At 35.6% G+C, this 27,617-nt stretch overlaps 1 protein-coding gene across 9 annotated transcripts in view; it reads right to left on the bottom strand.

Moving 5' to 3' along the window:
* The window catches only part of DLG2 (discs large MAGUK scaffold protein 2), a 2,206,106-nt gene that overhangs the window by 1,818,428 nt on the left and 360,061 nt on the right, over positions 1 to 27,617 (bottom strand). For all 9 annotated transcript variants that reach the window (XR_013156681.1, XR_013156683.1, XR_013156682.1 and 6 more), the window contains one exon: positions 17,862 to 18,007. Coding sequence is in view for 6 of the 9 variants with exons in the window: in XM_077113416.1 (XP_076969531.1) it covers positions 17,862 to 18,007 (146 nt within the window). In the remaining 3 variants the exon portion in view is untranslated. The remainder of the gene's footprint in view (positions 1 to 17,861; positions 18,008 to 27,617) is intronic.

Genomic DNA, 27,617 nt, shown 5'->3' with positions numbered 1-27,617 from the left:
ATGGTAGGCTTTCCTTGAACCTCCTTTTTATTCTCACCATCCTATGTTTGGGCTGCTCCATGGGAGGTCTCCAGCACTTCAGGGGAATAGAAACCAAAAGAAAAGACACAATATTTTGTTTTTAAATTAAAAGTGATAATACAAATGTAAGCCTAAGTCTCCCAAAAAGTTCCTTGGTACCAACTGGGCATAAGAGAATAAAGTAGAGACAGTGGTAAAGGAATATTTAAGCACAACATCCTGGGCAGCCTCACAAGGTCCCCTTGTACCCCAAGAAGAATGAGAAGCAGCCAGATGCTTATTTTGCTGCAGTTTTTGCACACCCCTCCAAATATATATATTTGAGATACACTGGTGGAGATGAAAAGAGTGAAGAGGATGGTGGTGAGAATCAGCAGGAGGTGCAGATGGTGGAGTGGACCTTATGGCTAGAGACCAGGTGAACATATATGCATCTCATATGTAACTGCCAACAGAAAAAGGTGAAGACTTTCAAGTATTAGAAAAGATCCCAACAGAAGTTATCTTACAGTGGATAATAATTAAGACCATGATGCTTTCCAGCATGCCACCCTCCAACATCTTTCAATCAAGCAATAGTCATTGAGCTCCTATAATATGCCAGGCACTGTCCCTGGCACAGTGACATGCAATACACACATTGTCTATGCTCACAGTAAGATGCCATGGCAGAATAATTTTTCTCCCTGAAAAGAAAAGATGATGGAGTGAAAGTAGGGGAGTGATTTAGTGTAGAGTAGACATGCTTTCAGAAAATCTGAATTGACTAAGATTATGTTTTGTGCGTCTAGGAATATTTAAGGTGTAACACTAATGATCATATCAATTTAAGAAAAAGAAAGTTGAAAATTTTATGCACTAATACAGTTCTTTAAGGTTATTCTGTGTTGGGCACTGTGTTAAGCACTAAGTATGCATTGGCCCTGTTCTTTATGGCGTCCTCTCTGGGGAAGGCAGGTGTATAAAATCTGTCTATAAAACAGGTAGGTATTTGATATAATGGTTGTTCACCCTGAATTTTTCATTCTTTGTTATACTACCATGTTTTGTTTTCACATTATCAAATACTTCAAGACACACACAAAAAAATACAGAACACTAAATTAAATTGTGAATCCATAAATTAAATTCTTATTATTTCTACCTCAAACCTTGACTTTTTCCTCATTCTAATGGATTGCAGTCATCAGAAGATAATTCTTTCTTTCTGTAATTATCAAAGATTTTTAAAAGCTGATAAATGACAATAAAATCTTTTTAAAAACTAAATGTACTAAATTAAAATCTTATGAATTTCCGGGAAGATGGCTAAATAGAGTAGATTGAAATTGGCCCTGCTCCACAGAAAAGTTACAGAAGGGACAGGAGGGCAACTGAGGCAGTGATTTGGGATTTCGGCTGACCTCGGAGAGCCTTCTGCACCTCATAGGGCACCCTGGTTGCGGAGGTCAAGGAACTGAGAGGTAGAAAGCTGGAGCCTGGCACAGAGGAGCGGAGCCCATGGGAGGCAATGGACTGGAGCCAGGGACTAAGGAGTAAGCCAGGCCGTACTCCATGGACTCCCTACCCTCACCAGCACAGCCCCATGACCAGCGACTCACCCCACACCCCCTGTACCCAAACCCAATCACCCACTCTCATTCCCTGTGCTCCAGGCACGCCCACCCCACTAGCCCCCAGTGCACGTACATACCCCACACCTCCACCCCAAGTGCAGCCCAACCCACCTCTCCTGCACAACTCCCAAGCACTAAATCCCTCTCCCTGTTCCCTACAGGCTGTTGCCAGTACTAACCTCCACACTCAGGCATCACCCAGCTTCACCCCACCCCCTTGAGATCTGCACATCAGTTTATGGCACTTCTAGGCTCACTCATGCACACAGGTCCCCAATCATGTCATTCAGCTCTGGGAACGCACTTTATAGCAGTCCTAGAAATGCATATGCACACAACCCTCAGCCACACTTCCCAGGTCTGAGAAAGTGCTGACCTGCACAGCTGTTTTTGCTCCCAATCCATGAAAACATAATGCCAACCTGCTGCCACAACTCTACACATGTGCACAAAAGGCCCCATGCCTTAGACCAGCACATACCAGGGTTATGCACCCCCAGACCAGGGCACCCACACAGTTACATCCTCCCTGGCAGCTGGGTGCCCACATTCACAAGCATCAGCATAATATCACCAACCTGCATATATACCTGCCCTGAAACAGATCACCACACTGAGTGCTCCACCCTGTACCCTACTCTCTGCTGTACAATCATACTGCAAACAAGGCCTTAAACTACTGAAAGAAATCAACTCCCAAAGTAAATTAATCATAATATTTATTTATATGCCATGAAGCCAGCAGAAGATCACTAAGCATATCACAATGCAGACAGATAAAGCCCTGCCTAATGACCAAATTAAAACAGCAGTGGAGACACAGACATTGGAACAAGTCATCAAAGATGTTCATAGAACTCTACTTAATAAAATAAGTGGGATAGCAAAGACATAAAGAAACTCAAGAAGACATAGAAGAGCATAAAAAGGAATTTGAAAGAATAAATAGAAAAATAATGGATAACACAGAGATTAAACACTCTGTTGACCAAATAAATACTACAGGCACACAACACCAGATTTGAAGAGACAGAAGAAAGAATAAGTGATATAGAGGACAGGATAACTGTTGTCGAGCATTTAAAACAGCAAATGGCAAAAAAGATGGAAAAAATTGAATGGAACCTCAGGGAAATGATAGCCAAAACAAAGCACACAATATAAGAATCATTGGTGTCCCAGAAGGAGAAGAGAGGTGTAAAGGGCTAGGAAGAGTAGTTGAGGATATAATGGGTGAAAGCTTTCCAACCCTCATAAAGGATATAAACATACAAGTCAAAGAAGCCCAATGACTCCAGATAGAATAAATCCAAATAGGCCTTTCCCAAGACACATACTAATCAGTCTGTCTAACATTGAAGAGAAGCAGAAAATCCTGAAAGCAGCAAGAGAAAAACAATCTACTACATATAAGGGAAACCAAATAAGACAGTTCAGACTACTCTACTAGCACCCTGGAGATGAGAAGGCAGTAGTACAATATATTCAAGATACTGAAAGAGAAAGACTTCCAGCCAAGAATTTTGTACCCAGCTAAACTCTCCGTCAAAAGTGAGGGAGAGATTAGTTTTCACAGACAATGAAGTCCTGAAAGAATTTGTCAACAAGAGATCAGCCCTACAAGAAATACTAAAAGGAGTTCTGCTGGCTGAAAAAAAAAGACAGGAGAGGGAGGTCTGGAGGAGGACACAGAATTGAAAAGTACCACTAAGCATAATTTAAAGAATACAAAGAGAAAAAGGGAAAAGAATATATAGATCTGACAAATAAAATAAAAAAGATATGATGGTGGGTTCAAGAAATGTCTTTTCAGTAATAACTTTGAATGTTCACAGACTAAACTTACCAATTTAAAGATATAGATTGGCAGAATGGATTAAGAAACATAATCCAGATATCTGCTGCTTAGAAGAAACTCATCTAAGACAAAAGGATACAAATACATTGAAAGTGAAAGGATGTGAAAAAAGATTTTCCATGCAAGTTGTAACCAAAAGAAAGCAGGAGTAGCTATACTAAGATTGGGAAAAATAGACTTTAAATGTAAGGACATCATAAGAGACAAAGAAGGGTACTATATACTAATTAAAAGGTCAATTCACCAAGAAGATTTAATAATCATAAATGTTTATGCTCTCAATTAAGGAGCTCCAAAGTACATGACACAGACATGGGCAAAACTGAAGGGAGTAATAGATGTTTCAACAATAGTAGTAGGAGAGTTCAATACACCACTCTCCTCTATAAATTAAACAACCAGAAAGAAGATCAACAAGGAAACAGAGAAGCTAAATAACTTGATAAATGAATTAGACCTAACAGAAATATATAGGTCATTGCACCTCAAGGCACAAGGATATACATTCTTCTCTAGTGCTCATGGAACATTCTCCAGGATATGCTGGGGCACAAAACAGGTCTTTATTAATTTAAAAACATTTAAATTATTCAAAGCATTTTCTCTGATCACAATGAGATGAAGCTGGATAATAACCACCAAAGAATGAGAAAATTCACAAATATACGGAGATTAAATAACACACTCTTAAGCAACCAGTGGGTCAAAGGAGAAATTGCTGGAGAAATCAGTAGTTATCTGGAGATGAATGAAAATGAGAATGCAACTTATCAGAACTTATGGAGTGTGGCAAAGGCCGTGCTGAGAGGGAAATTTATTGCCCTAAATGCCTATATTAAAAAACAAGAGTGAGCAGAAATTGAGGACTTAACAGCATACCTGGAGGGGCTCAAGAAAGAACAGCAAACTAATCCCAAAGCAAATAGGAGAAGAGAAATAACAAATATTAAAGCAATCACAAGTAGAGATTCAATCAGTCATCAAAAATCTTCCTACAAAGAAAAGCTCAGGGTGAGATGGCTTCACAGGGGAATTTTATCAAACATTCCAAAAATGTAGCCAGCATCGTGTTTAATGGAGAGAGACTGAAAGCTTTCTCCATAAGGCCAAGAATGAGACAAGGATGCTCACTGTCATCAGTATTATTCAGTACTGTACTAGAAGTTCTAGCTAGAGCAATCAGGCAGGACAAAGAAATAAAAGGAATCCAAATTGGAAAGGAAGAAGTAAAACTCTTGTTATTTGCAGATGATATGATACTATACTTGGAAGATCCTGAGAAATCTACAGCTAATAAACAAATTCAGCAAGGTGCTGGGTATAAAATTAATGTCCAAAAATCAATAACATTTCTATACACAAGCGATGGCCAAGCTGAGGGGTCAATTTAGGAAAAAATTCCATTCAAAACAGCAACTAAAAGAATCAAGTACTTACAAATGAACTTAACTAGGGACATAAAGGACTTGTACACAGAAAACTATATAACATTGCTAAAAGAAATCAAAGGAGATGTAAATAGGTGGAAATACATTCCCTGTTAATGGATAGGAAGGCTAAATATAGTTAAGATGTCAATTCTCCCCAAATTGATCTACAGATTCAACATAGTACCAATCAAAATTCCAACAACCTACTTTGAAGATCTTGAAAAGCTAATTACCAAATTCAGAGGGAAAGAGACCCTGAATAGCTAAAAGCATCCTAAAAAAGAAGAACAAAGTGGGTGGATCAACACTCCCTGACTTTAAAACCTATTATAAAGCCACAGCAGTCAAAACAGCATAGTACTAGCAGAAATACAGAAGCACTGATGAATGGAATCAAATCAAGAGTGCAGAAATAGACCACCAAATCTATGGTCAACTGATTTTTTACAAGGCCTCCAAATCCTCTGAACTAGGACAAAATAGTCTTTTCAATAATTCGGCATGGAAGAACTGGATATCAACAGCCAAAAAAATGACCTTACACCCTACACAAAATTATCTTACACCTACACAAAAATAACTCAAAATGGATCAAATGCTTAAATATAAGAACTAGTACCATAAAGCTTCTAGAAGAAAATGTAGGGAAACAATTTCAAGACCTAGTTTCTGTGGAGAAACTGGGACACTTATGCACTGCTGGTGGGAATGTATAATGGTGTAGCCACTATGGAAGACTGTTTGGCAGTTCCTTAGGAAACTAAATATTGAGCTGCCAAATGACCCAGCAATAGCACTACTTGGTATATACCCAGAAGAGCTAAAAGCAATGACACAAACAGACATTTGCACACCAATGTTCACAGCAGTATTATTCACAATCACCAAAAGATGGAAACAAACCAAATGCCCATCAACAGACAAGTGGATCAACAAAATGTGGTATATACATATAATATTATGCAGAAGTAAGACAAAATGACCTCCAGAAGCACATGACAAGATGAATGAACTTTGAGGACATAATGCTGAGTGAAATTAGCCAGATACAAAAGGATAGAAACTATATGATTCCACTTTTATGACCAGCATAAAGTTATAATTAGAGGTTTATAATATAGAATATAGGGGACTTAGAGATGCATAGAAGCTAGAAATGATGAACCATTAGCTAATGAGGTTGAACTCCAATGTAAGGGATTAGATAGGAGTGAAGGTGGTTCTCTAGTTGGTCTATAAATTATATATATAATATTATAATATTAAGTATATATGTAATACTACCACATTGAAGATGAACATTATTGAAAGGGGTTGTATAGACCTACGTGTCCCACTGATTAACAGTAGAAACATGATTTAGTTCTTGCAAGAATTACTTCAAAGATACAATTCTTCTACGTCCTGGTTTGAAAGGATGTATGGACCATAGATAAACCACGTTTTAATCTAAATCACATTTCATAAAGGCAGAATAATCCCTATTCAATACTGTATGTTTGAATCTGTAATCAGATTATCTCCTTGGAGATGTGATTTAACCAAGAGTGGTTGTTAAACTGGATTAGGTGACAACATGTTTTCACCCATTTGGGTGGATCTTGATTAGTTTCTGGAGTCCTATAAAAGAGGAAACATTTTGGAGAAAGAAGGACATTCGGAGAGAACAGAGTATGCTGCAGCACCACGAAGCAGAGAGTCCACAAGCTAGCGACCTTTGGAGATGAAGAAGGAAAACGCCTCCCCGAGTAGCTTTTTGAAGCTGGAAACCAGGAGAGAAAGCTAACAGGTAATGCTGTACTTGCCATGTGCCCTTCCAGATGAGAGAGAAACTATGACTGTGTTCACTATGTGCCTTTCCAGATGAGCGAGAAACTGTGACTGTGTTCACCATGTGCCTTCTCACTTGACAGAGAAACCCTGAACTTCATCAGCCTTCTTGAACCAAAGTATCTTTCCCTGTGGAGGCCTGTGATTGGACATTACTATAGAGTTGTTTAACTGGGACATTTTGTCAGTCTTAGAACTGTAAACTAGGAGTGTATTAAATCCCCCTTTTTAAAAGCCATTCTGTTTCTGGTATATTGCATCCCGGCAGCTAGCAAACTAAAATATTATACAAAGTGTTTAAGTCCAGGGTACATGGGGAAAATTGTTATTGCATGCTATGAGCTACGTGCAGAGGGAAACCATCAGCACTACCACAGCAACAACAGAGGTAATTAATGGGGGGAGGGACAAGTGTTAAGAGGAGGTTTAGATTTTCTATTTGACAAGGGTGGGTTTCTTGGTTTTCTTTCTCTTGGGAACAATGAAATTATCTAAAATTGAAGATGTTGATGGACTGTGGACTTTGGGACCTCTAAATGATACCCAACGAGGGCAGGTAGTTGAAGGATGCACAGACAGAGAAGTAGATTGGCAAACAGTGGTGTACACTTATGAATAAAGGTTGTGCTGCTACAAAAACGAACAAAGTCATGAGGCATGCAACCATATGAATGAACATGTGGGACATTCAGGGAGATAAAATAAACTAGAAACAAAAGAACAAGAATGGCATGGTCACCTTTAGAAAATGCTTATAAGAAAACAGGGGTCTAGACCGTAAGCTTTTAGAGCAGACACATTAAATCCAGAATGATGATTATTATTTCTGGATTTTGAGAGGCTATTTTATATATATAACCTGATATTTAGAGATAAGAACAAAGCCAAACAGGTTGGGGTTAAAGTAATTCAGAACATAGGGGTAAGAAAGATAGTATCTATATTTTAGAACCACACAAACTCTTTGAGAACAATGGAAGAAACGTTTATTTGGTCTGGAACTGAAATTCTCTGTAGTGTATAAGTTTATTCAACTTATCTGTATAGCTTATTTGAACAATTGAAACACAGGGAGCACAGCATAAGAAAGAGGTCCTTTAATCCTGTAAAGATTATTGTAATGCCTGGATACATCCTATAGTATATTAAACAGATAACCCAAAAGTATTGGCAAAGTCCCCTGAGGGATGGGAGAAAGAATATGGAACTATTAAACTTTACTATCAGGGAATCCCCTGATACTGTGTCAAGCTTTAAGGACACCTAAATCAATAGACCATGCCCTCAATCATGAGGCTTACTCTTAGGTAGGTAGCAGAGAAGCTGAGACTACCTATTGGCATTCCTAGGAATTACTTCTGGAGGACCTCTTCTGTTGCTCAGATGTGGCCTCACTCTCTCTAAGCCCAACTCTGCAAGTGAGATCATTGCCTTCCCCCCTACATGGGACATGACATCCAGTAGTGAATGTCTCCCTGGTGACATGGGAGATGACCACCAGGGATAAATCCAGACCAGGCACCATGGAATCAACAATTCCATCCTGACCAAAAGGAGGAAAAGAAGTATAATTAATAAAGTATCAGTGACAGAAAGAGTTCAAATTGAGTTTAGAGACTACTCTGGAGGTTGTTCTTATGCAAGCTTCGGGTAGACCTTGCTACCTTTCACAACCTGCCAACCACAAACCAGGACGATTCCAGCCAATCCTAAAGAACACCTAGGGCAATACATAATATTCCCTAAGGGTTCCATGCACTAGAGTAACTTTTCAGAAACTTACAACCTCCAGATGGGTCCCTGATCCAGATAAGTCCTGAAACCTAGCCCAGCCTCTATAGAACATCAGATAGTTCCATCTCCCTTCCCCATATCAGTGACAGATCCTTCCAACATGAAAAATTTAGAATTGCCAAAGCCCAAGCACCCATAAAGAGAGAGGGATAGAAAGATCAAAGGTGGGGGTGGGGGGAGTTGTACAGAGAAGACAGGATTTAACAAATGAATATGAATGCTGAACCATTAAACTGATATCTCTTTTAGTCTCCAATATTTTAGAGCAGCTAGAAGTAAAAACCTAAAATTGTGAAATTGCAACCCATGTCAAACTCTGAAATATGTTCTACAACTAATTGTGGTGCTGTGCTTGGAAATTTATAGTTTTTTTTTGTATATATGTTATGTTTCACCAAAAAAAGGAAGGAAAAAAAGTCAATTGTGGTGATAAAAAAATATTTAAGACCTCTAGCTTCCTATATTCTGGAGCAGATAGAAGGAAAAATAGGAGAGGATCATATGGTAGTCCATGACAAACTCTGGGATCTGTCTTATAGCTACCTGTTGAAGAGTGCTTTGACAGCTGTTGCTTTTTTATTATTTGTTTTGTATATATGTTATACTATACAATAAAAAATGTTAAAAATAAAAATAAAAAATAAATGAACTAGCACTTACATAACTCACTAGAAAGCAATATCCCAATGGTGTTCCCTTTCTCTGAAATATTTTTGTAACTTCTTCATCCAGAGCCAATATAACAGTCACAAAAAAAGTCATTATTATTGTTTTAAAGGATATTATCTGTTTCCATTTGCTAAAGCTGCCAGAATGCAATATACAGAAATGGTTTGGCTTTTTCAAAGGAGTTTATTAAGTAGAAAATTCACATTTCTAAGGCCATAAAAATGTCCAAACGAAGGCATGAACAAGAGGGTACCTTCACTGAAGAAAGTCCAATGGCGTCTGGGGTTCCTCTGTCACATGGAAAAGCACATAGTGATGTCTGCTAATCCTCTGATCCAAAATGTCTCTGTGGGTGTTTTCTTTCTCTTAGTTTCTCTCATCTCTGAACTCTCTCTGAAAATGTCTCTCTCTTCAAGGACTCCAGCAAGCAGATTAAGACCTACCTTGACTTGATATGGGTTCACATCTCCATGGAAACAACTGAATTAAAAGGTCCCACTCAATAACAGGTAGAAGACTGGATTAAAAGAATATAGGCTTCTCTGGGGGTACATAACAGTTTCAAACTAGCACATTACCCATGACTTCCTCTGCCAGTTTTGATCAAGTCAGCCACATTTACATCCTTCCCACTTTACCTTTCATCCTGGGGAGGCCCAGCTGAGAGAACAGAATAGATCAGCAAAATAAGATAGGCAAGAAGCTCTAAGGCCAGAATAAAATCAAGAAAAAATGATGCTTAGAGGATGTTTCGAATTAAACACATTTTCCTTGAGGCTACTATGTGCCAAACACTCTTGTGGATGCTGAGGAATCAGAGATAGGTAATATTTGTGACTTCTAAGGAAATATAAGCTAATATGTCCTTCACCAGATGTTTTAAATAAACTCAGCTTTCCAAGTGAGAGCATACAAGATGAGAGTTTAAAAGTACAATAAGCATTTACACTATATTCTCAGAATCTACTCAGCTTGCTGTCCTTTACTTTCAGCTTTTTTAGTATGAATTTTATTTAGATTCCATATCTAATTCCTGTTGTCTACCTAGACCATTTTAGCAACAAAGTAATTTAGACTCACTTTTCAAACTTTGACAGTGGAAAACCTATCTCCACTGGACAGGATCCTCAGTTGGCCTGGCTCAGTGCCCTAAGGGTCCAAATAAGAGACACTCTTTCTCTGGGCCCACGTTCATCTTCAGTGAGATATACCAGCCAGATTCTTCCCTTTTCTTATATCGCCCATCATCAGACCTCGGAGAGCAATCAGATTTAAGAAGCAAACTAAATGGAGTTAGTGTGCATTCATGTCCATATGTTTTGGATAATAAATGGCCAATTTTCAAATCACCATAGTTTGAGGACTTCCTTAACAAGAGATTTTAATATATATGGAGAGAAATAAAAAGAAACCCTAAAATTGGATTGAACCATGCATTTAAACCAGGAAAATCCACATAATATTAATTCTGTTTTTCTTATGCTGATTTTAACACTGAAAAATAAGTGAATCTAATATTCATGTGGATTTTTTTATCATCATTCATTCTTATATTCATGGCATCCATAAGCAGACTAAAAGTCCCAATTTGCATGGATTCAATTAAATAATCCTCAAGGTAACACTGAGTAAACAGCCTAAAGTTTACTTTTTAAAAAAAATGAGTGACCAAGTCAATATATTTAAAGGAAAGATATTGTTCTAAACCAAAGACATTACATGTGTATATCAATTCATGCAAAATCTCCTTCCTAAGAAAATCCGTATATATAACAAGATTGTATTGATTGAACCACTGAAATACACAAAAAGGCCCTACAAACTGACAAGAAAAAAAAATCCCAATAGAAAAATGGGCAAAAAATATCAATAAATTCACAAAAGAGTGAATTTCAAATAGTCAACAAAACATATGAAACAATCCTCAAATTTAGTATAGTCTTGGAATTGGGAATTAAATTTAAATGAAATATCATTACATCTATTAAACTAGTAAAAATTAAGAAGAGCTACAACACCAAGTGGCAGCATAAATTTGAGTTAAAATGGCATTTATGTACATTGCTAGTGGAAAAAATATACATACCCATGAAGTAAAAAATACCACCTGTGAGAATCTATCCTATAGAATAAAAGCATAAATTAATTGTAATGTACTTACAAGGATGATGATTTAAAAATTAATCACAGAGGCAGAAAACTGGAAACATAGTGAATACCCATCAAGAGGGGAATGATTGAATAAATTATTATGTTTCCACACCATGAAATTAAGCATCCATCAGAAGAATGTATTAAAAGCTATACCAGACAACTTGAAGACACATTCACAAATTATGAACATGCTTTGGAAACAGTGACCAAAAAATTCCATATCTATACATAGACGTGCCTACTTCAGCAAAGATATGTACACAGAAATCCCATATATGCATATATGTGTATATAGTTTGTATATGAATATACAGTATGTGAGAACAGGAGGAAAAAGTATATCAAGTGAACATGATTCACTTTGTATGTTGGGTGGTTGATAGAATAGAACTGATGTGAGTATAGATAACAAGAGAATGAAAAGGGAATCATGCAAAAGCTGGAAAGTAAAAAAAACATTGCATGTATATAAAATAGTACATTATACAGTTATGTAAAATTATGTATTTTTATGGGATTATGCATCTAGAAATTGAATTTTTAAAAATTTGTAAAATTCAATAAGGTAACAAAGAAAGCCATAAAAATGTAGAAAAATAGAAGAGAATATTAATGAAACCCGGAATAGGAAAGAACTTTCTGAATATAAAAAGAAGATATAATAAAAGGAAAAAAGTGACAGATTTTATCACATCAAGGTTAAAAATATTTTGAATGTCAGAAAGCACGATAGGCAAAATTAATAGTAATGAACAAACTAGAAAATCTGTGATAATTATTACAAAGGTATGGCACGTTGGATATATAAAGTGATTTTACAAAGCAATAAGAATTCTAGCACCATTCAGAAAAAGAGACAAGACATTGAATAAATTGCAAAAGAAATATAAATAGCCAATAAGCATAAGAAAAAACAGCTCAGTCTCACTAGTGAGCAAATAAAAGAAAAGCATTAAGTAGTAAATTGTCACCTAAAATATTTTAGATAGGTGTTGCAAGAATAGTTCAGTGGTAGAATTCTTGCTGTCATGCTGGAGACCAGGGTTTGATTCCCAGACCATGCAACTCCATCTCTCCACCCCACCTCCCCAAAAAAAGAAAAGAAAAAAATACTTTATATAATAAATTAATACCTGTAAGTGTATAGGAAGATAAGTCTTTAAAAATATGTTTGTAGAGGCCTTTCTGCAAAGCACTTTAACAATTTATAAAGCATTTTCAAAACGTCCATGCCCTTCATAGTAAACTTATTTATAAAATCCACCCTAGTGAAATATCAGAAAAGTCATTATTGCTTATACACATAAATGTCCATTATAACATTATTACTAGCAGAAAATTTGAGAGGGCCTAAATATTAAACAGAGAACTACCAAAATAAGTTCCAAATAATGGAATATTATATTGCTATTAGAATACTTAAAATAATATTCAATGGCATGATATGTGTAAACACTATCAGTATATAACATGAAATTTAAAAGTCAAGATGAAAACACTCAACAGAGTGATGTCACTGAGAATTGCAAAGTCGTGAGCTCCAAGGATGCATCCCTCCACTGAAGCAATATTTAATCTGGCAAAAAATGTCAGGATCAATTTTTTCGGAACTCTGGAATCTAATTTTGAAAACTTATAAAAACCAAGGGAGTGCTTAATGAAGAAAGAGACTGCTAAATTTCAGTAAGAGAGCATTGTGGTGTTTTGCTAACCTGCCTACAATCCCTCAATTGGGCTGTCTATGGGGATGATAGCCATGTTCCTGGTGCAACATTCTGGTGCCAGAGGATTCAATACATACCTTGTCTTCAAAGAATTGTGTTTGCGCATTTTGACTGTCTCATACACACACACACACATACACACACACACACACACACACACACACACATGCCCACTCAGAACTCTCTAAAGGCTGGCATGGTCTCTCAGTAGTGTTTATAAAAAGCATATAAAGTCTTGTACTACATATACCTACCTGGGAGAAAGGACAACATATGGGGTGAGCAGCAGAAAGAATGAAAAGTCTAGGAAGGAAAAGGCTGGGGAAGGAAATAAATGGGAGAGTAAGTGTTTTGAAAAGCTCACACATATACTAGGGAATCTAGAAAGCCATGTGCATGCCCTAGATTAAATATGGATAGAATTCTAAGTGGCCTAAGTATTGAATGAGTGATCAAACTCAGAGACAGTCTTCAAAAACTGGGAAGAATAATTTTTGGTTTGTTTGTTTGTTTTTCCTTTGTCCTGAGGAATTTAAGGAAATCTCTGTCAAATCACCAGCTGACCATTAAACCAAAGGAGCAGTAGTACATAACATAATAGATACAGACTTCATAGAAATACCTTAGAAAATTTATTAAACAAACAACTACAATCCACAGCAAACAATAACAACACACCTTGAGGAAGCAGAAGAAATTGATTTTCCAGAGTCACCACATTATATTATTCAAAATGTCCAGTTTCAATATAAAATTACAAGGAATGCAAAGAAACAAAAAACTAAATTATAGCATTCACAGGAAAAAGAAAATGCCCAAAGGAAACCTGTATATTGGTAATATTAGACAAAGACTTTAAATCATCTTAAATATGCTCAAAGAGCTAAAGGAAAACATAGCCAAGATACAAAAGGAAATGAAGAACATCAATAAAGAAACAATTATTGAGGTACTAAATAGAAATTCTGGATGTGAAAAGTATAATAACTGAAATGAAAAAAATAAAGGGTTTAAACAACATATTTGAGCAAGTAAAGGAAAGAATGGTAAGTGTGAAGACAGTCAATTGAAATTATATGGTCTGGAGAGCAGAGAGAAAAAAGACAATTAAAAATTAACAGAGTTTAAGATACCTATGGGATACCATCAAATGTACCAACATATGCATTATGTAAGCCCCAGAAGGAGAGGAAAGAGAGAAAAATGGGAATTTCTTCACCTGAAAAAAGGCATTTATGAAAAACCCAGAGCTAACCTAATACTCAATGGTGAAAGACTGCAAGTTTTCTCCCTAAGATCAGGAACAAGATAAGGATGCTTACTTTCACCACTTAAATTTAACATTGTACTAGAAGTTCTAGCCAGAACAATTAAGCAATGAAAAGAAATAAAAGAAATCCAAATTGGAAAGTGAGAAGTAAAATAGCCCCTATTCACATACTGAATGATCTTACATATGATATCCTTAAAAATATAGAAAAAGCTACTGGAATCACTAAGAAATTAAGCAAGATCATGGCATGCAACATACAAAAATCAATTGCATTTCTATAACTAGCGAAGAACAAACTGAACAAGTAATAAAGAAAATAATTTCATTTACAATAGCATCAAAAAGAATGAAATATTAGGAACAAATTTAACCAAGGAGGTTACAAGAGTTGTACCACTGAAAATTACAAAACATTGCTGAAAAATATGAATGAAAATAAACCTAATGTTCATGGATTGGAAAGTTACTTTATTAAGATGGCAGTATTCCCCAAAGTGATTTACAGATTCAATGCAATCCCTATCAAAATCCCATGGCCTTATTTACAGAAATGGGAAAGCTGATCTTAAAACTCATGTGGGATTCCAAAGGCCGCTAAATAGCAAATAACAATATTGAAAAAGAAATAAAAAGTTGGAGGATTCACATTTTCAATTTTAAAACTTATTAGAAAGCTACAGCAATCAAAATATTGTGGTACTAGCATAAAAATAAACATAGACCAATGGAATAGAATTGAGAGTCCAGAAGCATACCCACGAAATTAAGATCAATTGATTTTCAGTAAGGGTGACTACACAATTTAATGGGGGAAATGAATAATCCCTTCAATAAATTGTGCTGTGACAAATGAATATTCACATATAAAAGGATGAAGTTGGACCCTTCCCTCATACCATATATATAAAAACTAACTCAAAATAGAGCAAAGACCTAAATATATGAGCCAAAATTATAAAATGCTTAAAAGAAAACAAGGGTATATCTTCATGACCTTCAATTTGGCAATGGATTCCTAGATATGACTAAAAAAAAAAAAGCACAAGAGACATGAAAAATAGATAACTGAGACATCATCAAAATTAAAAATTTGGGAGCATCAAAGGACACTATCAGGAAAGTGAGAAGAAAATCCACAGAATGGGAGTACATATTGGCAAATCATGTATCTGATAATGGTCAAGAACCCCAGAAAATAAAAAGAACTTTTACAATTCAACAATAAAAAGACAAAAAACTCACTTAAAAATGGACAAAGGACTTAAAAAGAATTTCTCCAAAGAAGATAATCAAGTAGCCAACAAGGATATGAAAAGATTCTTATATCATTAGTCATTAGGGAAATGCGAATCAAATCCATAATGACATACCACTTCACACTCACTAAGATGGCTGTAATTTTTTTATAAAGGAAAATAACAAATACTGGTGGTGATGTGGAGAAACTGGAAGTCTCATATATTGTTGATATGAATGTAAATGGTGTGACCACTGTGGAAAACAGTTAGTGGTTTCTCAATAAATCAAATGCATAATTACCATATGACCCAGCAATTCTACTCCTAAGTACTCCTAGGCACCCAAGAGAATTGAAAACACCTACTCACATATAAATTTATATATGAATATTCATAGTAGCATTATTTGTAATAGTGAAAGATGGAAATAATCAAAATTTTGATAAATGGATAAACAAAACATGATATCACCATACAATGGAAAATTATTCATCAATAAAAGGTATTGAAGAACTAACATAATATAACATAGATGAGCCTTGAAAAATTATGATATACTGAAGGAAGTCAGACACAAAAGGCCACATGTTGGATTTTTCATTTAGATGAAATACCCAGGATAGTCAAATCCATAGAAACAGAAAACTAATAGTTGGTAAGGGTAGAGAGGAAGAGAAGTGGAGAGTAATTGCTTAATGGAGTGTGAATCCATGGCACATAGGACCTTTGGAAGATATTATTTTAAGTTAAGGCATGGCCAACTGAATGTGGTTGAGACTTGATCCCATTACTGGAGGATTTATGAAGAAGAAATTGGAAGTCAAAATAAACTGGAAGAGAGAGGAAAGGCCATCACCATGTGATGGGAAAAGCCAACGATGGCCCACAGCCAGCCCCTAAATCCCACAATCTTTAAGCAAAAAGTATTTCCTTGCTAATGCCCAAATTTTGGACCTCACCTACCCTCAAAACTGTGAGCCAATAAACTTCCACTGTTCAAGTCAACTCATTTATGGTGTTTGTTTTAGCAGCTGGGAAACTAAGACAACAGTCTACATACTGTCATCCCACTCACATGTAAATACATTTGTACACACTAAAACAGCCAAAATAATTACTCTTAGGTATTGGGATTTGGATTGATTTTTATTTTATGATTTTAAATAGTTTATAGATTTTTCATAGATGGTATGTTTTAATGTAAAAATTCTGTCATTGTTAATGTCTGCTTCAGGTAACTAAGGTGATCATTAGGCTAAGTCCTACCCATACCCAAGTCAATTCTGAGCAGGACAAAAAGAATACCAGAGGCTTCAATCTTAAGAACCCAAACATACTCCATTTTAGGTGCCGCTGATTAGCAGTAGCTTCAAAGTCATGACACTGGCTACACAATCCTATGCTTGGAAAGTGAAATAGATAAATATGGATATAGATGATGATATAGATATAGATGTAGATTTAGATGTTGATATTGATATCAGTGTAGAAGTAGATATGGACATAGGCACAGACATAGACATAATCACTACCAACCTTCAAAATATTGAGTGCTACTTAAAAACATCATTGATATACCCCTGCTTATGAACCTGAGATATGCCTCAACTTGCTTTACTCATTGGTAACTATTAATACTACCACTAATCTCCAAAGTATTGATCCCACAACCTTATCTGTAAAATCCATTAAAATATAACCATTATAATGGCTTCATATTTAGTCTAAAATATTCTATTAATATAACATATAATAGAAATTACACAAGTATGGAAAAATTAAAGGATGTGATTAAATAAAAAAATACATATGAGAATTCTTTCTGTCCTTAGAGTTCAAAAGATCATTTTATTCATATCCCAGGATATATGCTCCCTATTATGGGGATTACAGCTTTAGAGCACACTCTAGTATTCCTCCAGTTCATCTTCTTCTCTTGCACTTATAACCATGTTCTGAAATTCCAGGGTGAATTCCATTTGAGTCCATTCAAATTAAGTCAATATTCACAAAAGAACCCACTTTTATAAAGTGAAGAATCATGTCCTTTCCACAAGCTATTTCATCTTTGAGAAAAATACCTGGATTTTAATAATGAAAATGGCATATAGCATAGTATAATTAAATTTCTATTATTGTTGCATTACGTTGATAATAACTACTACTGCAGTCGCTATAGTTGCTGCAGCTACTTCTTCATTGGCATTGTAAGTCACCATATTGCACAGTTCTTAAAAAAGTTTTAATAGTATACCTCCTCAAATTTTTGATGACTTTCATGGCATGTAGCAAGAAGGGGTGTCTTCTCCCATTTCTGCGCAACTTGATTGGCTTCTTCTATCTTCTGTTCATAACTTTTTTGAGAATTTAGCAATGTAAGCTCATAAAACTCTTGAATATCTGTAAAGAAATTATAAGGATAAAATCAAAATCTCAAGCACCACTTCATTAAGAGTTTCTGCATATGTGTGTTTATGGAAAATTTTGCTGATTGAAAGAGTTACATAAATATATACCCCCAAAGAAAAACAACCAAATTAGAGTAAATTCTGAAAATTGCCTTTTTACCTCCATGGAAATGTTTATAGTATCTTTTTCATAATTCTCCAAAACTAGAAGCAACCAAAAAGTATCTCAAGAGGTGAACAGATAAACAAATTGTGGTCAATCCATACAATGGACTAATTTTCAGTGATAAGAAGGATTGAACTAACAAATTATTCACAAACATGGATGAAGTTTAAATACACACTGCTAAGTGAAAGAAACCAGTTTGAAAATGCTACATACTGTATGATTCCATTTTTATGACATTCTGGGAAAAGCAAAACTATAGTTATGGTAAACATATCAGTGATTACCAGTGGTATTAGAGAAGGGGGAAGGTTTAATAGTTAAAGCACAGGGTGATGAAAATATTCTGTAATGATATTTTATTGGTGAACACAAGACAATAAGCATTTAACAAAACTTTTAAAACTCTACAGCAAAGTGAGGATACCTTAATATATGCAAATTTTAAAAAATCAATTAGATATTCAGGAAATTCCAGGATGAAATGCAGATTGTAACCAAATAATCTTATTATATTACAAATGTATGAAAAAAATCTCACAGAAGGAGATTGAGGAAAAGATGCTGACCTAAGTAACTTCGGAAATAAATAGAGACTGTGAGACTTAGAGCAAAAGAAATAAATAAAAGCATTGTATTCTATTTAATAAAATTGTTCCCCATGGGCATATGGGTTAACAATTCTGAAAGTACTATAAATGTGCACTGGAATTAAAAACTTAAATAAATGAGTGGTGGATGGTGAGAGCCAGGTTTCTGGAGTAGGAAGTTACAGACAAGTAAGGGGAGAAGACTACAATGGTCCAGATGATATTTGATTATAGTTGGAGACCTCAGTATGAACCCTTGATTATAAATGGATACATATAGAAATATTTACAGATATGTACAAATGTTCAGGTTAGAATATGCATCTGTATTTCTGTGCTCTGTCCACTAGGAGAGCCTAGAAGCAATGACACACCAGTAGGTTTAAACACAACTAGCACCCTTATTTTGGCATCTAAATGCCATTCTCCACAGTGGAAATGGGTAATGAATAAATACTGTAGTATCAGATTAGGACTGGAGATATCTACATGAAAATAGATTTTAAAACATGATAGATGATGATGATGATGAAAGCTGGATGTTCATAAGTGCATGATGGTGTGTGGCTTCTGGGACTAGCGAAGTTTTCTGCTCAATCAGCCACACATACATCTGCCCTGTCAAGGAAGATGTGCTGAGATTCATATTGGTTGGATCTAGGCTAGACTGCACTCAACTTTAAAGGAAAGGTTGAACAAATATATCTGCTATATTTTATCTGTTAAATAACATAACTCTGGCAAATGTATAAAAGTGAAACTGAGCAAAACTTCTGCTATGGTTTCTTAACATAAAGCAGCTGTCTAATGTTTTTATTTCTGAAAGAAGCTTCACTTAAAAATGTTAATAAAGTTTAAAGCTCAGATTTTAAGCACTAACTGTTATTATTAAATTCTGAGGTGCTTTACTCTTTGTATAGCCCATTAGTTCCCTGGAGCTTTAAATATCTGTGTGACACCTAAAACTCAAATTTGGTTCTCCAGCTCTGAAAATTAGCATGGATCCCCACAGCAATGGTTAACAACTAAAAGAGATCAAATTTCAATTAAAGATGTGATAAAATCGATCTAGTTAAAACAAAGGTAAAACAATATACAAGGTAAAGAATAATATTGTCTATTTTAAAGCTTTAATATTTGTGTGAAAAAAAGTTTTTGTTCAAAATTTGCACTATCTAATTTAATCAGCCTAGTCAAACAACCTAATTCAGCTTTATTTGACATAGAATGGAACAAGGAACAAAATCCTAATGTTGTGTAAAAGTTAATGCTATGCAATGATGCATTTCAGAATATTTTGAGCAGAAAATGAAAAAGTGTATGCAAAGTCCCTTGAGGAACTGGGAAAGATAGAACTATCAAGCTTTCCCACCTGGGGAATACCTGACATTTTTCTTAAGCAAGAGGGGCTCCCAATTTATTAAGCCAAGGTCTCAATTTTGAGGCTTGCCCTTATGAAACCTATTTCTGTTATAGTAAACTGAACCTACTTAGGATTAGTGCCTAAGAGCCATCTCCAGAAAATCTTTGCTGTTGCTCAAATGTGGTCTCTCTCTAAGCCAAACTCTGAGCTTCCCCCCAATATGGGACATAATCTCCAGGGGGGTAAGCCTGGTACTGGCAGAATGAAACATAACTGGCCCTGGCATCACGGGATACTGGGGATTGTGGGTTCAAGTGCCATCTTGGCCACCAAATTGTTACTGGACAAAAGCCATGGATTCTTCTGCCAAACATACTCAACAGCCAATTCCTGAGACACTGGGGTTTCAAAGAGAGAAAGAGTTTATTATTACATATGTAGCAGAACAGACAGTCTAAAAGCTCAAAATCTGTCTCCCTGAGTTTAGTGGGTTCAAGGTTTTTAAGGATTTTAGCAAGGGGAGATGAGGTCATTTCAGATAGTAAGTTCAAAGCAGAAAAGGAGACAAGTGTTATCATTATCATTTCAATAAGAGAACATAAAAAGTTGAAAGGAGGGGAGGCAGAGCTATCACTTACTAACTAAAGGTGTAAAACAAAAGAAAGAAGTAGTTAATGGCCAACTTCACTAGCATTAGCTCTATAAGAGAATGACCAACTCTTACAATCACAAAGACACAGGATAAGAGTTTTTTACACTCATTTCAGATATCAAGGCAGCTGGACTACAATTCAGAGATTTCAGGTCTTTTCCTGTCTACTTCAACATTACAGAAAGCAAAATGGAATTTTTACATAATAATTTACTAATCAAAATCATCCCTTAAATCCTGATTTCTTGGTACAGTGTGGTTACACACAAGAAAACCAATCAATGTAATACACCACATCAATAAATCAAAGAGGAAAAACATGATACAGGGGATATGTGAAAAGCCCATAGCTAACATCATACTCAATGGGGGAAGACTGAAAGCTTTCCTTCTATGATCAGGAACAAGATGAGGATGTCCACTGTCACCACTGTTATTCAAAATTGTGTTGGAAGTTCTAGCTAGAGCATTTTAGGCAAGGAAATGAAATAAAAAGCATCCAAACTGCAAAGAAAGAAACAAAACTTTCACTGTTTGCAGATGGCATTATACTATATGTAGAAGATGCCAAAAAATCTACAGTAAAACTACTAGAGGTAATAAAACAATACAGCAAAGCGGCAAGGTACATCAACATGCAAAAATCAGTAGTGTCTCTATACACTAGTAATAAGCAGTATTGAGGAACAAATCAAGAAAAAAGTTCCATTTACATTAACAAACAAAAGATTCAAATATTTTGGAATAAATTTAACCAATACCACAAAATTACTATACACAGAAAACTACAAAAAGTTGCTTAAAAAAAAAAACAAAACCCACCTTGAATGGGTGGAGACATCTCCATGGAAACCACCAAATTGAAAATTATCACCCAAAACTGGGTGGGTCATATCTCCATGGAAACAATAAAAGAGATTCCACTCAGCAATATTGAATGAGGACTAAAGGATACGGCTTTTCTGGGGTACATAATAACTTCAAGCTGGCACAGAAACTCACCAGAAACAACAGGACTACAACCTCCAGTTGGGTCCCTAAACCACGTAAATCCCGAAATGCAGAGGGACCAGCCTCTCAAGAACATCAAATATTTCCATCCTCTATTCCATATTATTATTGACAACCCCTTCCAACATAAAAAAAAGTTAGAATGGACATTGCCCAAATACCCCTAAAGAATGGTAGAAAGACCACAGGTGATGGTGGAGTTATACAGAGAATGTAGGGTTTAACAAACAAGTATGGTTCTTGAAATTTATACTGATAGTTTCCATATCTTAGAACAGCTAGAAGTAAAAACTCGCTTCTTCCTTGACAAAACCACTTCCTACATACTTTACATATTTCAATTACCAAAACAGATCTTGAAATCAATCTTCAAGCCAACATCCTACAAAACACAATTCTTTTCTTTTTTTGTGAAAAAGAGAGTACTATTTCTCCTAAAGTAAAATAGCCGATTGTTGCAGAATGATAAGCAGGAATGTTAGTACAAAATGGATGGATACAGAAAGTTATAAAATTCTTACTGGACGTGAATTGTATTGATTGTGGTAAAGGATGGCTAAGATTTTATAGTTTTATAAGATTTTTTTATTATTAATTAAAAAAATTTTTTTAAAACACCAAATGCAAACATTTGCAATTTTTGATCATTCCGTTCTATACATACATCATCGCATAGTTGCATATTCATCATCATGATCATTTCTTGGAACATTTGCATCTACTCAGAAAAAGAAATAAAACGAAAACAGAAAAAAAAATTTATACATACCATACCCCTTACCCCTCCCTTTCACTGATCACTAGCATTTCAAACTAAATTTATTTTAACATTTGTTCCCCCTATTATTCATCTTTATTCTGTATGTTTTACTCATCTGTGGATAAAGTAGATAAAAGGAACATCAGACACAAGGTTTTCACAATCACACAGTCACATTGTGAAAGTTATATCATTATACAATCACCTTCAAGAAACATGGCTACTGGAACATAGCTCCACATTTTCAGGCAGTTACCTCCAGCCTCTCCACTACATCTTGACTAACAAGGTGATATCTGTTTAATGAGTAAGAATAGCCTCCAGGATAACCTCTTGACTCTGTTTGGAATCTCTCAACCATTGACACTTATTTTGCTCATTTCACTCTTCCCCCTTTTGGTTGAGAAGGTTTTCTCAATCCCTTGATGCTGAGTCTCAGCTCATTCCAGGATTTCTGTCCCACATCGCCAGGAAGGTCCACACCCCTGGGAGTCATGTCCCACATAGACAGGGAGAGGGTGGTGAGTTCGCTTGTTGTGGTGGCTGGAGAGAGAGGCCAATCTGAGCAACAAAAGAGGTTCTCTTGGGGGTGACTCTTAGGCCTAATTTTAAGTAGGCTTGACCTATACTTTCTGGGGTTAAATTTCATTTGAACAAACCCCAAGATTGGGGGCTCAGCCTATAGCTTTGATTGTCTGCACTGCTTGCAAGAATATCAAGAATTCAACTTGGGGAAGTTGAATTTTCCCCCTTTCTTACCATACCCCAAAGGGGACTTTGCAAATAATTTGTTATTCACTGTTCAAATCACTCTGGGATTTATCTGGGCATCCCTCTGGACAAACCAACAAAAACTCATGTCCTATTCAAGGTTCCATGTACTTATGGTGTTCAATTAAGCTCTCTACATAAGTTATATTAGGAAATGCACTAGCCAAAATATAAATTTTGTACCAAATGAACATTTTTTGCTTCAGTCTCATACATAAGGTAAGATTTTAAAATATTAATTATCATCTATTTTCAGCACCCTGCAGTAATGACATTCCTTTGTTCTTCCTCATGAAAAAATATTTTTAAAATGTGGACATTTAGTCACTATTATTATACACTCTAGACATTCCTTGATTATACCATCTCAGTCTTTATCATCCATCTTTTTTTCTGATTTCATTTGTGCCCCCAGGCCTCCTCCCTCTATCATTCTCACATTCAGTTTCATTCAGTGTTCTAACATTATTGTACTACAGTTAGGTAGTATTGTGCTGTCCATTTCTGAGTTATTACATTCAGTCCTGTTGCACAATCTGTATCCCTTCAGCTCCAATTACCCAATATCTTACCCTATTTCTATCTCTTGATGGTCTCTGTTACTAATGAAGTTCTCCAAGTTTATTCACTAATGTCAGTTCATGTCAGTGAGATCATACAGTATTTGTCCTTTTGTTTCTGGCTAATCTCACTCAACACAATGTCCTTAAGGTCCATCCATGTTGTTACATACTTCATAACTTTATTCGGTCTTACAGCTGCATAATATTCCATCATATGTATATACCACAGTTTGTTTAGCCACTGGTCTGTTGATGGACATTTTGGCTGTTTCCATCTCTATGCAATTGTAAATAATGCTGCTGTAAACATTGGGGTGCAAATGTCTCTTTGTGTCCTTGCCCTGATGTCCTCTGAGTAGATACCTAGCAATGGTATTGCTGCGTTATATGGCAATTCTCTATTTAGCTTTTTGAGGAAACGCCAAAATGCCTTCCACAGTGCTTGTGCCATTTGATATTCCCACCAACAGTAGATAAGTGTGCCTCTTTCTCCACATCCTCTCCAGCACTTGTCATTTTCTGTTTTATTGATAATGGCCATTCTGGTGGGTGTGAGATGATATCTCATTGTGGTTGATTTGCATTTCTCTAATAGCCAGGGAAGTTGAGCATCTGTTCATGTGCCTTTTGGCCATTTGTATTTCCTGTTCTGAGAAGCGTTTGTTCAAGTCTTTTGTCCATTTCGTAATTGGGTTGGCTGTCTTTTTGTTGTTGAGTTGAACAATCTCTTTATATATTCTGGATACTAGACCTTTATCAGATATATTGTTTCCATATATTGTCTCCCATTGTGTAGGCTGTCTTTTTTACTTTCTTGATGAAGTTTTTTGATGTGCAAAAGTGTTTAATTTTGAGGAGTTCCCATTTATTTATTTCTTTCTTCAATGCTCTTGCTTTGGGTGCAAGGTCTAGGAAACCACCTCTTAGTATAAGATTTATAAGATATTTCCCTACATTTTCTTCTAACAGTTTTATGATCTTAGATCTAATGTTTAGGTCTTTGATCCATTTTGAGTTAATTTTTGTATAGGGTGTGAGATATGGGTCCTCTTTCATTCTTTTGCATATGATATGGATATCCAATTCTCTAGGCACCATTTATTGAAGAGACTGTTCTGTCCTAGGTGAGTTGGCTTGACTGCCTTATCAAAGATCAATTGTCCATAGATGACGGAGTCTTTATCTGAACACTCTATTCTATTCCATTGGTCAGTAAATCTATCTTTATGCCAGTGCCATGCTGTTTTGACCACTGTAGCTTCATAATACACCTTAAAGTCAGGTAGTGCCAGACCTCCAACTTCACTTTTTTTCCTCAGGATACGTTTAGCTATTCAGGGCACCCTACCCTTCTGGATAAATTTGGTTATTGGTTTTTCTATTTCTGAAAAGTAAGTTTTTGGGATTTTAATTGGTATTGCATTGAATCTGTAAATCAATTTAGGTAGAATTGACATCTTAACTATATTTAGTCTTCCAGTCCATGAATACGGTATGCCCTTCCATCTATTTAGGTCTTCTGTGATTTCTTTTAACAATTTCTTGTTGTTTTCCTTGTATAGGTCTTTTGTCTCTTTAGTTAAATTTATTCCTAAGTATTGTATTCTTTTGGTTGCAAATGTAAATGGAATTCATTTCTTGATTTCCCCCAGATTGTTCATTACTAATGTATAGAAACACTATAGATTTTTGAGTGTTGATCTTGTAACCTGTCGCTTTGCTGTAGTCATTTATTAGCTCTAGTAGTTTTGCTGTGAATTTTTTGGGGTTTTTGACATATAGTATCATATCATCTGCAAACAGTGAGAGTTTTACTTCTTCCTTTCCAATTTTGATGCCTTGTATTTCTTTTTCTTGTCTAATTGCTTTGGCTAGAACTTCCAACACAATGTTGAATAAAAGTGGTGATAGTGGACATCCTTGTCTTGTTCCTGATCTTAGGGGGAAAGTTTTCAATTTTTCCCCATTGAGGATGATATTAGCTGTGGTTTTTTCATATATTCCCTTTATCATTTTAAGGAAGTTCCCTTCTATTCCTATCCTTTGAAGTGTTTTCAACAGGAAAGGATGTTGAATTTTGTCAAATGCCTTTTCTGCATCAATCAAGATGATCATGTGGTTTTTCTGATTTGATTTGTTGATATGGTGTTTTACATTAATTGATTTTCTTATGTTGAACTATCCTTGCATATCTGGGTTGAATCCTACTTGGTCTGATGCATAATTCTTTTAATGTGTTGCTGGATGCGATCTGCTAGAATTTTGCTGAGGATTTTTGCATCATATTTATTAGAGAGACTGGTCTGTAGTTTTCTTTTTTTTTTTTTTTGTAATATCTTTGTCTGGCTTTGGTATGAGGGTGATGTTGGCCTCATAGAATGAGTTAGGTAGCTTTCCCTCCTCTTCAATTTTTTTGAAGAGTTTGAACAGGATTGGTACTAATTCTTTCCTGAATGGTAGAATTCACATGTGAAGCCATCTGGTCCTGGACTTTCTTTTTGGGGAGCTTCTTAATGACTGATTCGATTTCTTTACTAGTGATTGGTTTGTTGAGGTCATCTATTTCTTCTCATATCAAAGTTGGTTGTTCATGCCTTTCTAGAAAGTTGTCCATTTCATCTACATTGTTGTATTTATTAGCATAAAGTTGTTCATAGTATCCTGTCATTACTTCCTTTATTTCTGTGGGGTTGGTGGTTATGTCTCTTCTTCCATTTCTGATCTTATTTATTTGCATCCTCTCTCATCTTCTTTTTCTCAATCTTGCTAAGGGCCCATCAATCTTACTGATTTTCTCATAGAACCAGCTTCTGGTTTTGTTGATTTTCTCAATTGTTTTCATGTTCTCAATTTCTGCTCTAATCTTCATCATTTCTTTCTTTTTGCTTGCTTTGGGGTTAGTTTGCTCTTCTTTCTCTACCTCTTCCAAGTGGACAGTTAATTCCTCAATTTTTGCCCTTTCTTCTTTTTTGATATAAGCATTTAGGGCAATAAATTTCCCCCTTAGCACTGCCTCTGCTGCATCCCATAAGTTTTGATATGCTGTGTTTTCATTTTCATTTGCCTGGAGATCTTTACTGATTTCTCTTATAATTTCTTCCTTGGCCCACTGGTTGTTTAAGACTGTGTTATTGAGCCTCCACATATTTGTGAATTTTCTGGCACTCTGCCTATTATTGATTTCCAACTTCATTCCTTTATGATCTGAGAAAGTGTTTTGCATGATTTCAATCTTTTTAAATTTATTGAGACTTTCTTTGTGACCCAGCATATGGTCTATCCTTGAGAATGATCCATGAGCACTTGAGAAAAAGGTGTATCATGCTGTTGTGGGGTGTAATGTTCTATAAATGTCTGTTAAGTCTAGCTCATTTATTGTATTAGTCAACTTCTCTGTTTCTTTATTGATCCTCTGTCTAGATGTTCTGTCCATTGATGAGAGTGTGGAATTGAAGTCTCCAACTATTATGGTAGATATATCTACTTCTCTTTTCAGTGTTTTCAGTGTTTGCCTCATGCATTTTGGAGCATTCTGGATCGGTGCATAAATCTTTATGATTGTAATGTCTTCTTGTTGAATTGTTCCTTTCATTAATACATAATGTCCTTCTTTGTCTCTTTCAAGTGTTTTACATTTGAAATCTAATTTGTTGGATATCAGTATAGCTACTCCTGCTCTTTTCTGATTGTTACTTGCATGAAATATCTTTTCCTAACCTTTCACTT

Source organism: Tamandua tetradactyla, chromosome 8 (assembly GCF_023851605.1).
Source record: "Tamandua tetradactyla isolate mTamTet1 chromosome 8, mTamTet1.pri, whole genome shotgun sequence".
NCBI classification, from domain to species: domain Eukaryota; kingdom Metazoa; phylum Chordata; class Mammalia; order Pilosa; family Myrmecophagidae; genus Tamandua; species Tamandua tetradactyla.
Note: the sequence above shows the minus strand (reverse complement) of the source record. Positions and strands in the feature narration are given on the sequence as shown.